The following is a 14,665-nucleotide window of genomic DNA, read 5'->3' on the forward strand; positions in this document are numbered from 1 at the left end:
CTCCCGTTCCATCCAGCGTTAGTCTTGATCTGGAAGGGTATTGCTTGATGGGCGGGTGGGTGCTTTTGTTGTGGGATCTTCCTTTCCCTGCATCAGGTCTGTAGATTACCCTCATTATCCTCATGACATTACTGGGATTAGTCAACACTGCATTCATGCATGTGGTAGGAAACTCAGAGATGCAATGACTCACTTCTCTCCTAGACAAATACTTGCTCTGGCCCAGTGGCGGCGCCAGAGATTTTTTTCTGGTGGTGCTATGGGGGTGCTCGGCGTTTTACTGAGGGTGCTATGAAATTAGGGTGATAGCATATGAGTCGCATTTTTCTCTACTACAACACCTCCCCACCATATCGTCACATATGTTTACACGTTTGCTCTCTAACGGGTCTTTGGGGTAGCCTTCATAAAAAGCGCCATTCAAATCAATCGTATTATTATTGTCATTAGGCTACTTCTGACGGACGCGCACAAAGCCGCGTTCATCTCCGACGGTCAAAATGGATGCAGCATGTTATAGATAACGTAATCCCAAATACTTCACTTACTTCAGTGTGTGGATTAAAGTTTGCGCCAGATGACTACCAGGTCACCACTACCATGAGCGACAAATTAAACTAAACATACCAAGTTCAATACACTTCTAACTAAAGACGGCAGATTAGAATGTCAGATAGAATTAACTTAAACAGGCAAAGAGTCAGAAATGCTTTCAAAAAGAGCCGATCCATTTTCGTGATTTTGTGAACGCTTGACTTAAAATAGACCGATCGCCAGGATTACTGTTACTAGTCTACTAGCCTACTCATTGAACAATCATGTTCACGCACGCAACGTGTCTGTGTCGTGCTACGTGAACAATCTGTTTATTTCAATCTGTTATTTTCTTTTGTGATTAAAATATTATTATCACACAATACATTTTATTAAGAACTCAGAATGATTTCTTTTTTTTTTTCTTATTTTACCGTTATTTTCTTGGGGGTGCTATGGGGGTGCTATGGCCAATCTAGGGGGTGCTCTAGCACCCCCTAGCCCCCCCCTGGCGCCGCCACTGCTCTGGCCTGCAGGAATTCAGGGGAAAACGTATCATTTACTCACCCTCACTCCCACTTGCCATCATGTGTGCATGGCTGGATGCAGTCCCTCTTATGTAGCCACACACCTAGCCTCACACATGAAATGTGTATGGCTGGATGCAGTCCCTCTTATATAGCCACACACCTAGCCTCATATATGATGCGTTTATGGCTGGATGCAGTCCATCTTATAAAGCATTACATTGCCTAATCAATTCCTAAATGTTTCTTAGTCTGGAACATCCAATTTCATTTAGAGCTTCAAGGGGTGTCATTGTCTAAAATGTATTGTAAATGCCTCTGGACTCACTTGGAAAGACCTACAACCAATCAGAGTCCCATCAGCCGCAGCCATCTCGGTTGTTATTGAAAAGGCCTCAGCCGTGCGCCTACGGCTGCACTGTACATCAAACCCGCCCATATTAGATAAAGGTTGGTGATTGGCCCGGGCCAGGTCTGTCTGTCAAGGAGGGGGCCGGACCCAAATAACACTGCAAATAAACCCTGAGCTGGCAGATTTGACTGGTTTTCTGTAGGGCTGCACGGTATACGGTACTTTTATTCACCCAACATCGAAGATATCTATAAGAAACGTTCAACACCAAACACTAGGAATGCGTTTATTTCTTGGTATAAACTAGAGTAGTAGGCTCAGATTATTTGACTTCAAAATGGTACTTTGAAGACTATTTTACTGCTAAACACTGGGTATTTTCCATGTCCTACTTCTCTGAATGTGTGCTGGAGAGCACTCTTCTTTGTCTTTTTCGAGCTTCTTGCGACAATAAACAGATTTTTCACAATGGATTTTTTTTTCCGTTGTGACCTAATTCCACATTATTATTGACCATCTTCCAAAAACTAAAATGATGCTGTTTGATAAGTGATCTGGTTTCAAATATGTAAAGTTAACTGACAAATCAGATTACTATATACCATGTAAATGCTTTAATAAAAATAGGACCATCATTTATGACCATAAATAAATGACATCAACTGTAAGTCGTAAATTTGATTCTGCTGCAGCTCAACCCGAGGAAGAAGCAGATTGATGAAGCAGACTGAACACTAAGGACATCAGCCTCCTCAGCAGAGTGAACACTAAGGACATCAGCCTCCTCAGTGCTCAGTAGACTGATCACAAAGGACATCAGCCTCCTCAGTGCTCACAGACTGAACACTAAAGACATCAGCCTCCTCAGCAGACTGAACACTAAGGACATCAGCCTCCTCAGCAGAGTGAACACTAAGGACATCAGCCTCCTCAGCGCTCTGCAGTCTGAACACTAAGGACATCAGCCTCCTCAGCAGACTGAACACTGAGGACATCAGCCTCCTCAGCAGACTGAACACTAAGGACATCAGCCTCCTCAGTCTGAACACTAAGGACATCAGCCTCCTCAGCGCTCAACACTGTCCTGATGTAAGGAGGATTTTGCTGGGCTATCGTTTCAGTATGTAGATCAGTGGCGGTGGGTCAATAGAGGGCGCTAGGGCGCCGCCCCTCCATGAAATATTCACTTGAATATATCTGCCAACTATGAATCAACTATTATAAATACGAAATAAATCAACAAAAATACATAGTGTTTATCCTCGTTTAATCGTGTAATAGACCGTACTTGCCACTGCCAGCAATCATTTAAATGCGTCTGAACGTCAATGATTTGGGCTAGGCTAGTTATTGGTCATTCTAAATAAAGCCCTCCTCCAAGTCAGGGGCGCCGGCCACATTGAAGTCAATGTAAGCACGCAAACTTTTTGCTGTCTATCAAGCAGAGACAGCTTTTCATTGGCGCAAGAAAATTCGCCCTTGGGTTGGACCATTGTGTGCCCCGGGCCAATGGTATCGCTTTTTTTTTTGTGTTATCACCACATGATTGGACAATTCAGCGTATCAATCAGATAGGCTACCTCCCTCAGCAGCATTCGCGCAACACAACAACATGTCTTTCGGCCTGTAGCATCTAAACAAAATGAAGCAACTGTTTCACATTTCTAACTGCATTGGACGTAGACATTGAGAGGTACAAAAAATGGATGCTATAGGACAGTGATCATGATTTGTCTCAATATCAGAATAACAAAAATGGGTCAAATAGCAATGGCTGCTGCAATGGCTATACAGTAGTTCTGTATATGCAGTGTTAGCTTGTCCAGGCCCTGCAAGTCAGGATTTAGGCTATGAATCTGAATGAATAGTAGGTGATAGGTAATAGGTAATGCAAAATACCGGAAATCAAATCTACGAAATTCAAAAAGAATTCTGACCCCCCGTCTATTACTGCGCCCTACGCAACATTTATAATTACCAGCCGCCAATGATGTAGATTATGGTATCCTATTGCAGTCATAGTTCTGGTATCTAGTTCTGGTAAAGCCAGTATTCTCATGTCTGTGAGTGGTGCAACTTGAGCGCCACAGAGCAACGCCACAGGTGTATTTGAACAGATATTGTGGGACACATATAGCAGGGGATTGGAATGGTTTGGAGAATCGGGGCACAGACAGTGAAGCTGAGGTCCAGTTAGGAATGGTGTTTTGTAGGCATGACAATCGCGTGTATAAAATATAAGCTTTCAAAAAGTGATGTTTAGCTCAGGTGTTAGAAAGCCCACACAGGAAATTGATAATGTGATGTCACTCGCTACTCCACAGTTGCATACATTCTTCTGTCGGGGAAAGCTTACCAGAAGTAGGCCATCACCTGCTCTTGGATCAACACCCATGTTTCGCCGAAGTCATCGGATTTCCACAACTACAGGGGCACAAGGTAAAGGACAGGGAGGAAAGAGAGAGAGAGAAGACATAAAAGGGTGAGGGGTGCATGTTGGGAATCTAGGTCAGTGCCCATTTCTACCGTATGTCTGCATGTGACGCCTTGAGAGAGAGGGCTGTGGAGGAACACTGTGTTTGGAGAACCAGGCCGGCAGTGGACAGTGAATCAGTTATTCCAGAGACTACTCTATACATGAGATCGTGGTACAAGATACAACAAGTAACAAGAACACACTACTACTAATGACTGACTCAAACGAGATCTAAATGGAATGTACTTTTAGATACTGTTATAGTGAAAAACTACAAGAATATCGTAATAGGACAAAAATATTTAGCTAACTTATTATTTAAGTGGGGCTTGCAGCCTTGCGTTGCGTTGCAGAAGGGTTTCTGGGAAGCCTGCAGTAAACTTGAACAAAAATCTCTCAGCAGCCCTAGAAGTATATTTAAGAAGCAACCGATGTTCAAAAGATGTGGAAAAATGAATGAAAACAGCAATCTTTGGGATCTTTGTATCAGCGGTGATGAACATCAGAATTATTAATTTACCAAAACTATTACGGGGGGGGCGGGGTTGCCCACCTGAACTGCTTTTCTTAAGAGTGAGTGAGTGAGTGAGTGAGTGAGTGAGTGAGTGAGTGAGTGAGTGAGTGAGTGAGTGAGTGAGTGAGTATGGGAATGTGTGTGAGTGTTTGTCCTTCGGTATCACTGTCCCCCTGATCTCCAGAAGGAGTTCATTGTGCTGCAGACGGGCTACAGTCCAGCTGTGCAACCTGACCCCAAAAGCTTCTGAAAACATGCAGATACGAGCTGGAGAGGAAACTAAATATCTTCTCAGCTCCAGCGTGACAATGCAGGACAGATAAGCAGGTCTCAAGCCTCAGCACCCTCTTTCAAATCTGCTGTGTGGCAACACTTTGACTCAGCGTTCAATGCGATGACGAGGGTAGGAAGACCGTAACAAACGCGGTACGGTCTGCAGGCATTGCTTTGCCACTGTCGGCCCCTCGAGTGGAAACACTTCTAACATGATGTCTCATTGACACCGCTGTCAGCCGGCCACTTGTCAGCAAAACCCTCTCGTAAGCATAGCCGCCTCATTTCCAACAACACTTTGCGAAATTGAAAAAGAACTATACCTAGAGACAGTGGCGCAAAAAGTGGGTATGCACTATATGCGGCGCATAGGGGCGCCGCACCAGAGGGGGCGCCAAAGCGATGGAAGTAAAAAAAATTGAGTCGGCATTTTCTGTAATTAACAGCGTTTGTGTACATGATATGATGATCAATAACAGAGGAACGTCACTGATAAGGCGCCCCCCGCTCCTTCGACTCCCTCCCCCCCTCCTCCCCACACGGCGCTCCAGTAGGCGCCCCCGCGACCACGCCCTGGAGGCGAGCGCCAGAGTGTCTTCATTTGAACCGTATTGTCATCTGATGACACGTACCTCAATATGGAGAGGCAGAGAAGAAAGCCCTCAGGGTCACAACATAGACAAAGAAAGATTGGGAAGGAGAAAGGGTGCACAGGGATGAAAGAAAGCTTTTCAAAGTGGTTGAAAGACAGTCGTTTTTATGTAAATATTCAGGTTAGCTAAATCTACTACTCGTAAAACAACAGTTACTGTTGTCTTGCAACTTTGTACTGATCAGAATGGAGCCTACAATATAACGGATCATAACAAGAAAAATAAAGGAACTTGTTCAATCTCTATGCAAGTCTTTGTTTTATGTCAATAGACCCAGTAAAAACAGAGTTATAAAGTTGATACTTTATAACTCTGTAATAATCCAAAAGTTAATAAGTTAATAATTAAAAAAAAAAAAGATTATTACCGTACCTGAATCGAGACTGAATCGTTCTACACAGTATTGCGATGCATCAAAGAATCGATTATTTTTCCCACCCCTATTGGTTACTGTACTCCAACAGTTCTAACAGAGTCTATTGTTTTGCATCTAAGCTTTTTGGTGAAGCTAGAGTTGCTGACACGCGCCTTGTGGTGGGGTATAATAACTGGCAGTCTCTTTCAAAGATACTGAAGCACCATGAAACAAGTGGTTACCACATAAATGCTTATCTGATGTGGAAAGAATTGGCATCCCGCTTATGCCTAGGTAAAACTATTGATAGCGACTGCATACTCTTCCCTGCAGAAAGAAACCTGCCACCGAGAGGGACAAAATGTACAGTTAGGAAATCCTAGAAAGGGACATTTTCTGGGTATCCTTGATCTCATAGCACGGTATGATGTTACACTGGGAGAGCATCTTACAAAGGCGGCCTCTAAAAAAAACACTGGATATCTGTCCTGGTGCACTCAAAATGATTTTTTTGATTCAATATCAGTGTGTGTTTTAGGTCAAATTTGTGCCCAGATCAAAGAGGGGGGGGGGGGCTGCTATGTGTCTGCATACCCCCCAGAAAGTAGGCAGTTGCGCCCCTGCCTAGAGAGTCACCGTACCTAGCTCTGTCCACCGATAGTTGGACCTCAAGTAGCTCACTTGATTTTGCACTTTATGTTGAAGGCAGAGACCTACAGGTTGTCACAACTAGGAAGCATTTTGAATTGTTGCTTTTAATTTGAAACAATGCTAATGCTACTTTTAAGCCAGAGGCATATGGAATAAATGATGAAAGAAAAAGCCAGGAGGAAATTCTGGCGTCAAAAATGTTTCCATCAGCCTTGATGCGAACATCTGCATTTTCCTACGCCAGTCAGAGATCAGTGAATCGACAGATGGATGACTCAATGTAAAGGTCATTCACGGAGAAGGGGTACTACAATCAGTAGGAGTGCTGTGCATTCTTTAATACATCCATGTTTAAAAGAATAAACTACCTCGGTACAAAACTGAAAGGGCTTTGTGTGTGTACAGTCCGTCAACTCAATGATTTGTTATTATTTTATTGAGGTGTGAAAGCAATGAAAAATGGTAATGTTCAATTTCCATTGATAAATATAAAAGATACCATAAACAGTTACCGTTACCATAAACAGTGTGTGGTGTTGGACGTTTGTTGGGCTGGGAGCTGAGGTGTGTGTGCTTCTGCGTGGCGTTGGGTGTGAGTGCATGCTACCTGTTTGTTGGGGTGGAGGTTGTCGTAGCCCAGCACCAGGTGGGCCTGCTTGCTGTGCAGGAGGAGGTCGGTGGGCCTGAAGGGCAGGGGGAAGCCCTGCACCGTCTTGCAGAAGTCAAATGTGTTCCACAGGTACGAGTTGGTGACGTCTGCAAACAGGTACTGAAGGCCAGCAAGGGGAGAGCAGTAGGGAGAAAAACACAATGATAAGCACACTTTTTACATTTGATTGTTTCTACTACTTTTCTACTATTTCAGTCACTTGAGGGTCTAAGGCCACTCTGGCAGTTGGCGCACATTCTTTTGTTTAAATCTTGGTTGAGTAAAGACCGTAAATACGAGTCTACTAAATGAAGTCAGCCCTAAATGCATCGGGTTAAGAATCACTCAGGGTTTAACAAGAGATCTTCCTGGAATTGGACTAAACTCAATGGCCATTCATGAGCTACCAACCAACATCCTTCATATTAATACCGCCTCTGACACACACACCATACAATGCACACCTTTGTTTCTGATCCCTTACTCACATCAAATCGCTCCTAAAGAGCAGCTAGACACTAGCATCAGCAGGTGGGTGGGACAGCACCAGGGTACACAGGTAACTGCAGTTTGCCTTTCCAGATTGCAGCTGGCAACTTCATCAGTTCAGCATGTAAGCATCAGAACCACCTGGAATGGTTTCCAACCATAACCCACCCAGTTCCGTGAGATGAAGGGCTGGGTCACACCTTGGGCCACAAGGGTCAGAGGTCAGCTCTGGGGCCTCAGAGCCATACGGTCACGCAGAGGGCAACCAGAGGTCACCCAGAGGTCACCCTGAAGACCTTGGGCCATACCGTGTTGAGCATGGTCTCCACATGTGGAGACCACAAAAGGTGCAAGACTTCCCTGTGCTCTGCCCATAACCAAGGCCAAGGACTGGACATGGTTCATCTGTGTGGCAGCACAATGCTCCCAGCAAGTGAGGACGGGTCAATACAGAGAGAGTGTAACAGGATTAATAAAGTACATCTCCTTCTTTATTCCATAGGCTGACCTGAGGGCCAGCAGGTGAGCCAGAGCTTGGCTGGTCACTGACAGTAGCACGACATGTCAGGGAGCTGCATCCCTCCCTGCTCTGAGCGCTGTTACACACTGCCTTCCCGTGATCACCAGCATTACCAAAGGCAATACAGCAGCGCACTATTATTATTTTTATCGTTTACATTTGTTTTTCATTGAATTGGTTTATAGGAACGGCCAGCACCTTCATGAGAGCTGGAGGAGGGGAGTTTGCGTGCGTGTGCGCGCGTTTACAAAATGCAGCAGGACAGATGGGCCCCTTGTTGAGCAGTTTGGATGTCTCACCCTCTTGTTGTCCGCTGGGCTGTGATAGAACTGGGCGATGACCTGCTTGCGGTCCTCCTTGGCCCCCGACAGGCGGAAGCGGTCCGAGACCAGCACGAAGCTGGTCCCGTAGTCGTAGGACACATACACCTGGGCGGGACGAGGAGAGCGGGAAGAAGAGGGGAACGAGAAAACGACACGTCAAGATTAGTCAGCAAACATGCTATGCTAACAATACTAATTGTAAATTCTGACTCAAAAGATCTAAAAGGTCAAAAGACTGATGGATTAAAACCTGAAGAAATAGCTGATAGTAAACTGTGTGTGTGTTTGTGCGTGCGTGCGTGCTCACGGAGCTGGTCTTGGAGCCCGTGGCTCCGGCGCTGTCCCTGGCCAGGGCCACGATGACGTTGCTCTTCTCGCCCGCCCAGTGCACCACCATCTGGTTGTGGGAGTCATTCAGGTTGGCCTGAAGGAAACACAGGACACTCTTCCTGAAGTAACATGTACGAGTAGGAGTCGGGCTGATAACGAGGGTGAGCCACACGGCAGTCCATGACTATGTGCCATGTGGCGTGTGAACACACTGGATCCACATAAAAGATGGTCGCCTTCCTTCAGGTCAGTGGAAATCTAGACCAATCCAAGAGGAGCAAAGTTCTCCACATATGCTACATTTAAAAAAAGGCTCACCTGTGGAAGTGCCATTTCCAAACCCTGAAACCACCTTTAGCTTTTAATTCAACACAATTGCTTTTATGAATAATAATATCCATTGACTTACCAGTTATCCAAGTATAAACGAATGAGTTCAAAATCTCTTGTCTGTGCTTTTAAAAACTGAGGAATAATTAACTGTTGTCTACTGGGGCACACCGTAGACATTAGGGCCCGACCGATTTAATCAGCCGATTATAGCCTTTTTGAAAATAATCAACATCTGCCAAAAAGACGCAGATTACAACCGATTTATTTTTATTTATTTATTTTTTTAGAAATGTTATTGCGCTTAGTACCCTGCAGATTGCGCTCCTACTCGCCTTGCTAACTAACAACTTTAGCTGGAGTAAAAAAAGAGGAGATTGAATTTTACCGTACAACATGAAAGCACGCTTGCTCAGGCAGCTGCGCGCTCACCTCACCAATGTACACAAGACGCGTTGTTTGAGCATGTTGTGCCCGTTTTTCTTTAGGTCCCAGGCCATGTTAATTTGTTATACTGTAGACTCTAACGGTGAGACCATACTTCTCAGCACGCACGTGTTAGTCACTGCTCACGAGCGCAGCACATTGGGAGTTAGTTATTTATTTTACATTTTACATTACACTCATTTTTGACTGTAAATGTATTCTAAAACACTCAAAGGTTCTGCATTCAATTCACATATTCGTCAAGTGTTTAAAGTAAATTTAAGGTATCAAAAACTATGTTTTATATGTTTTTTTTTGTTTCGTTTTTAATCGGCCGATTAAATCGTAATCGTCATTTTTCTCTGAAAATAATCGGCATCGGCGCTCAAAAATCTATATCGGTCGGGCCCTAGTAGACATGTCCCATTATCTCATGTTTCATGAAGATTCTGCAGGAATCCAGCAATCCCAGTTTGCTAGGTGTTGCGATCACGATCAGATATGGATGAAGAGTTTGATGGGTGAAAATACAGTGTTAAATGGAATATTTCACATAAGCAGCCTGTGCTTATGATGTAGTTGCTATGCTACCTAAATGTGGCCTGTCCATCACATTCCCAAGCAGAGCCTTAGCGTAGCTTCAACAAGCAGGTGAAGCCAGCCCCTCTCAGTGGGGAAGCTAGTTAACGGAAGCTTTAAGTGAAACGGTGGGCCTCTGCAGATGTTACCAGCTAATAGGATGGTCTTCAAGCGCAAGCGAGGCACAATGGCATTTCTTTTTTTATGATCCAAATCCAATACATAATCAGTCGTGCCATTGCGGGTGCTGATGATTAATACGAAGAGCGGGCCACTTATTGTTTGCGAGTTTCACAACAACAGATGAATCAGAACCAGTGGGTTTAAGTAAAGCAAGATGTTTTTTGTCTTGTGATACAATTCATCATGATGTGCATATGACGTTTCCACACAGGCCGGGTCTTCTTGGCTACTTGGTACCGTGGTCTGGCAGGAACTCAGTTCTCCTGATCCGGCACAAACAAACACAACAACACATGCCTGAGCAGAGATCATGCCTACAGCCCTGGCCAAACATGGAGAAGCCAGTATCTAAAACCACCAGCTCCCCATCATCCATGCATTCATTGTGTGTGAAGATAGGCTTCTCTTACAAATGTATAAAGAATTTAGGATACATATGCGCATGTGTTAGTTTAATGTTTGCCTAAATACACTTATGATGCTAGAGCGTTCAGAAGTATGGAACATAATTTGTGCTCTTGAGAAATAAGATAAAGATGTAGGTATATGCTATGGGTGCTCGATTATGGAAAAATCCTAATCACGAATATTTTGGTCTATTGAAATCACGATTTTTCAAACGATTATTTTTGAGTTTGAAAACATGATGTATTTATTCAGCATGTCTCTAAAATAATGTACAGATATGTATTCAGCTGTTTTTTTCAACAAAAAAGAAAAATATCAAAAACTCGATTATATCAGTTTTGTGATCGTTTGACGCTAAAATGGAAATCGAAATTAGATTAATTGCCCAGCCATAGTAAATGCAAAGCTGGATTTAACTGAATCCAGCTTTAAGTTGGTAAAATGTAATTAAATAAAAGTTTACATTGATCAAACTGAAAAGTTTATCTTCATATTGTTAGTGCATTTCCTATGGAGTGTCACACTAAAAATGATCTTGAACACAATTGTAATGGAGTTACATTCGGTGTTCCATCTACATAAAGAGTAACCGTCTGTCCCGACATGACTTTAAAAAAGATATGGAAATAGTTCAGAGAGCCGCCTTAAACAGGTGTGTGTGTGTAGTTGATGGCCACTTTAAGCAGCCTCACCTGGCCCAGGTCAGACTGATTAGGCTCTTGGGCTGGGTGAGGCTCCACACCTGTGGTGCATTGACCAATCAATGACCAATCAACACACCTCATGGTAAACCAGCCAGACAAACTGTTAGAGCAGGTGTTTTTTCTTTAAAGACTGGAAAGCCTTCAAGCAGATGAGCGCTTCTCAAACTTATGCGGTCCAAAACAAATAGAGGTTGTGATCTTCAACATTGAGCTGAGCTGAACAGAGACTGGACAGGGTGACCAGGATGCCTCAAGCTTTGTCTTTTAGCGGAGCTTGATCTACCGGGAGGGAGCAGGAGAACGTTGAGGTTGATTGTGGAATTCCGAATTCCACACTGACCTGTGAGTGTGTGGACAAGGCCGACAGGTTGTTTTTTCATTTAAAAAATATTTAAGATATTTAGATCAAAGAACACATATGTGGATTGTTAAATGCCATCTTATTCTTTTCCTATATTATTTGGGACTAGATCAGAAAGGATTTAGTCAGAGATGGAGCCATTTCTTACTGAACTGAATGGTTTTGTCTTACTAAATGGTAATAAATACACAACTAGAGAGGTCGCCGCATACATTTTCGGAAGAAAATGAGTGTGTGGTTACATGAGCCAACTTGTTGTTAGCGCAATATTCTGTGAGCATTCCAACTCTAGTATCACTAATTTGCGCGCTCCCCAAGCTTTAAGTCCCTGAGGCGCTTTGAAGCAAACATTGGGGCTGAATGTTTTTCTTCGATTTTGAGTTATAGCGCCCCCTGTCGCCGTAATGGTTCTTTCCTTTTTTGAGACCTGCATATGTGCTGTTTCTAAAAGTGTACCATTTCGACAACGACAATTACCTGAGTGGGATGTCCTTGATGGGCTGCCAAAACTATAGATCTGAGGTACACTGAAGCACAATTGTGATTTATTGAATAATGGCGACTCACTTGCCTAGTTGTCTAAATTTAACAGAATCAAATATCATAGATCATAATTTAATCCACTACTATGAGAGGCTGACGCTAGCGTGATAGCTCAAATTTAAGCTTTAGGAGTGCTCTGTGGGGTGGAACATTTCTGAGGTTGGTGGACATTCCCATTCTGCTGAGGACAGTTGGGCGACATTTTGCTCCTAGTGCGCGTCCGAGCTTGGTCAGACTTCAGGAAGCAAACCCTTTTCATATACCCAGAGTGGTTTGACCTTAGTTGGATACATTTACATATATTTCTTATTTTTTGGTGACAGTTTCCTCACACTCACTGCTCATCTCCTTCTGAGCGGATCCCCTGTATGGCTCAGAATTACCAAACAGGTGATCCATCCGCTCATTTCATTTTATCGTGATAGATATTAATATTGACTTATCGGCCAGTCCTTTTGCCAAGGGTGACACATAAGCTCACAGACCACATGCGCAAATCCAGAAAGGAACAAACATTGTTCTCCAATATGTGCAACCACGACTCAGCAAACGGTTTGAAACAAAGGTGGGAGATGTGTGTCTGACCACCGGGGTTTACACGGTACTTTGTTTCTTCGACCTAAACAGTCCCTTGTTTGGACAAGGCAGAACAGCAGGCTGTCTCCGGATTTGCAAGGGGCTTTTTGACCACGGTGGCAGTTGTGCATCGAAAGATTGTCACTAGAAAAGCCTATTTATGCTTCTGGCTTTATCCTTTATTGGGTTTTGTTAGACACTTTTTGTGCACTTGTTCAGTGTGTAAATGTTCACAGGGCAAGGCTCTCACTGCAAATGCAAATGTTGGCGGTTATATTCTACTTCATAACAGAATAGGGTACCAGAGTATTCAAATACAGATCTCAGATAGGCCGCCTGGCTCAGACTTTCACTGCAAGAACAGACAAGGTTACTGCAATGCAGGCCTGCAAATGCCAATGTTGGCAGTTATATTCTACTTCATAATAGAATAGGGTACCAGAGTATTCAAATAGAGATCACCGATAGGCCGCCTGGCTCGGACTTTCACTGCAAGAACAGACAAGGTTACTGCAATGCAGGCCTACTGAATAACTGCAGGGCACACCATTTTTTAAATTTTTGTTTGAGTTTCAATACGGTTTGGCTCTTAGTATGAATGCAATCTTCATGATAAGAAATTAGTACTGCAACTAATCTCTAAACGAATACTGGATCTGGCAAGATCAGTTCAAAAGAGGTTGCATCACAGCAGTCCATTCTTGTTTAGTGTTTCTATTCTCAGTATCATATCATTCATTACAATCAGGGCAACCCTTTAATTATACCAAGTGACTTGCTCTCTCTTCGTTTCCCAGACAGCTTCAGTTTCGGGGATGCTTTGCAGAAAGGTAAAGATTGGAGGAGAAATGACTCGAGGGGACCACAGAATAGGCTGGTTCACCAAGGCGTTGAATGACAGATGCCTGATGGGAGGAGAGATGACAATCTGGGAAACGACCACCACCAGGGAAATGCATGCTTGGAACCAGAATGTGAACACGTGAGAGTAACGTCCAGCCCCCCCAGGTGAAATATGTAACACATGTGTGTCTCAACGTAAACCATTTCTTATTTCTTTCTCACTTCAGCGGTGGTCAGAGATTCCCATATGTACTGCAGGAAATGGCAACGCATCTTTGTGTGTGTGTATCTTTGTGTGTGTGTGTGTGTGTGTGTGTGTGTGTGTGTGTGTGTGTGTGTGTGTGTGTGTGTGTGTGTGTGTGTGTGTGTGTGTGTGTGTGTGTGTGTGTGTGTGTGTGTTACCTGTCCGTACACCTTGGGCAGGGCCGACACGGCGGCCCCACGGCGGTTCCTGATACGGGGTCCGGTCCCTGCACTCCCCCCGTCCCCTCTGGCCGCACGCCGCGCGGTTTGTCGCAGTTTGGGAGCTGCAGCGCCCAGTCCGTCTGATAAATCCACGTCTGCGTTCACCGTTATAAATCCTCTGTCTTGTGGTAGCCTGTGTCGTTCCTCTTGGTGAAGACGCAGTGTGGATGCCCGTACCGCCACTGCAGACACGAAGAAGAGACACACGGTCCATCGGAGAGAGGAGCGCATCCCGCCGTCCTTCGCCGTCGCCATGTTTGTGTTCATGTTGCTGATGAGGTCACCGACAAGCGCGCCTGCGATTGGCCGCTGGGGATGAAGAGCAGCACGACGCCCACCATAATAAAAACATGAAATACAGCTTCCCAATCTACTGGCATCACGAATTAAAAACACTAGGCTATATCATTTAACAAATTAAATATGTAGGCCATGGAAAATAATGTTTATTTTTGTCTTTCTGTTCTTCTCCATGCTTTATTCAATGTAAATGGCCTAAATGTTCCTTCAAATATTCAAATATTATGATCTGATGTAGGCATAAATGAAAGTATGCTTACCTGTGTTAGGTTTCAAATTCTAAAATGATATGAACATATCT

The 14,665-nt window shown here is 44.0% G+C and overlaps 1 protein-coding gene and 1 long non-coding RNA gene across 2 annotated transcripts in view; one reads left to right on the forward strand and one right to left on the reverse strand.

Annotated features, from left to right (window-relative positions):
* The window catches only part of sorl1 (sortilin-related receptor, L(DLR class) A repeats containing), a 67,594-nt gene extending 53,240 nt beyond the window's left edge, over positions 1-14,354 (reverse strand). Inside the window, exons 1-5 of the mRNA XM_056610519.1 lie at positions 14,002-14,354; positions 8,624-8,740; positions 8,293-8,421; positions 6,943-7,104; positions 3,770-3,837 (exon numbers count right to left, since the gene is read on the reverse strand). Of these exons, the coding sequence (XP_056466494.1) occupies positions 3,770-3,837; positions 6,943-7,104; positions 8,293-8,421; positions 8,624-8,740; positions 14,002-14,331 (806 nt within the window). The 5' untranslated portion in view covers positions 14,332-14,354. The remainder of the gene's footprint in view (positions 1-3,769; positions 3,838-6,942; positions 7,105-8,292; positions 8,422-8,623; positions 8,741-14,001) is intronic.
* Positions 11,361-14,486, forward strand: LOC130405443 (uncharacterized). Its single transcript, XR_008904335.1, has 3 exons — positions 11,361-11,643; positions 13,554-13,764; positions 14,023-14,486. It is a non-coding gene; the product is annotated as an uncharacterized LOC130405443 (long non-coding RNA).
* Positions 14,487-14,665: the final 179 nt, after the last annotated feature.

Source organism: Gadus chalcogrammus, chromosome 16 (genome assembly GCF_026213295.1).
Source record: "Gadus chalcogrammus isolate NIFS_2021 chromosome 16, NIFS_Gcha_1.0, whole genome shotgun sequence".
Classification (NCBI taxonomy): domain Eukaryota; kingdom Metazoa; phylum Chordata; class Actinopteri; order Gadiformes; family Gadidae; genus Gadus; species Gadus chalcogrammus.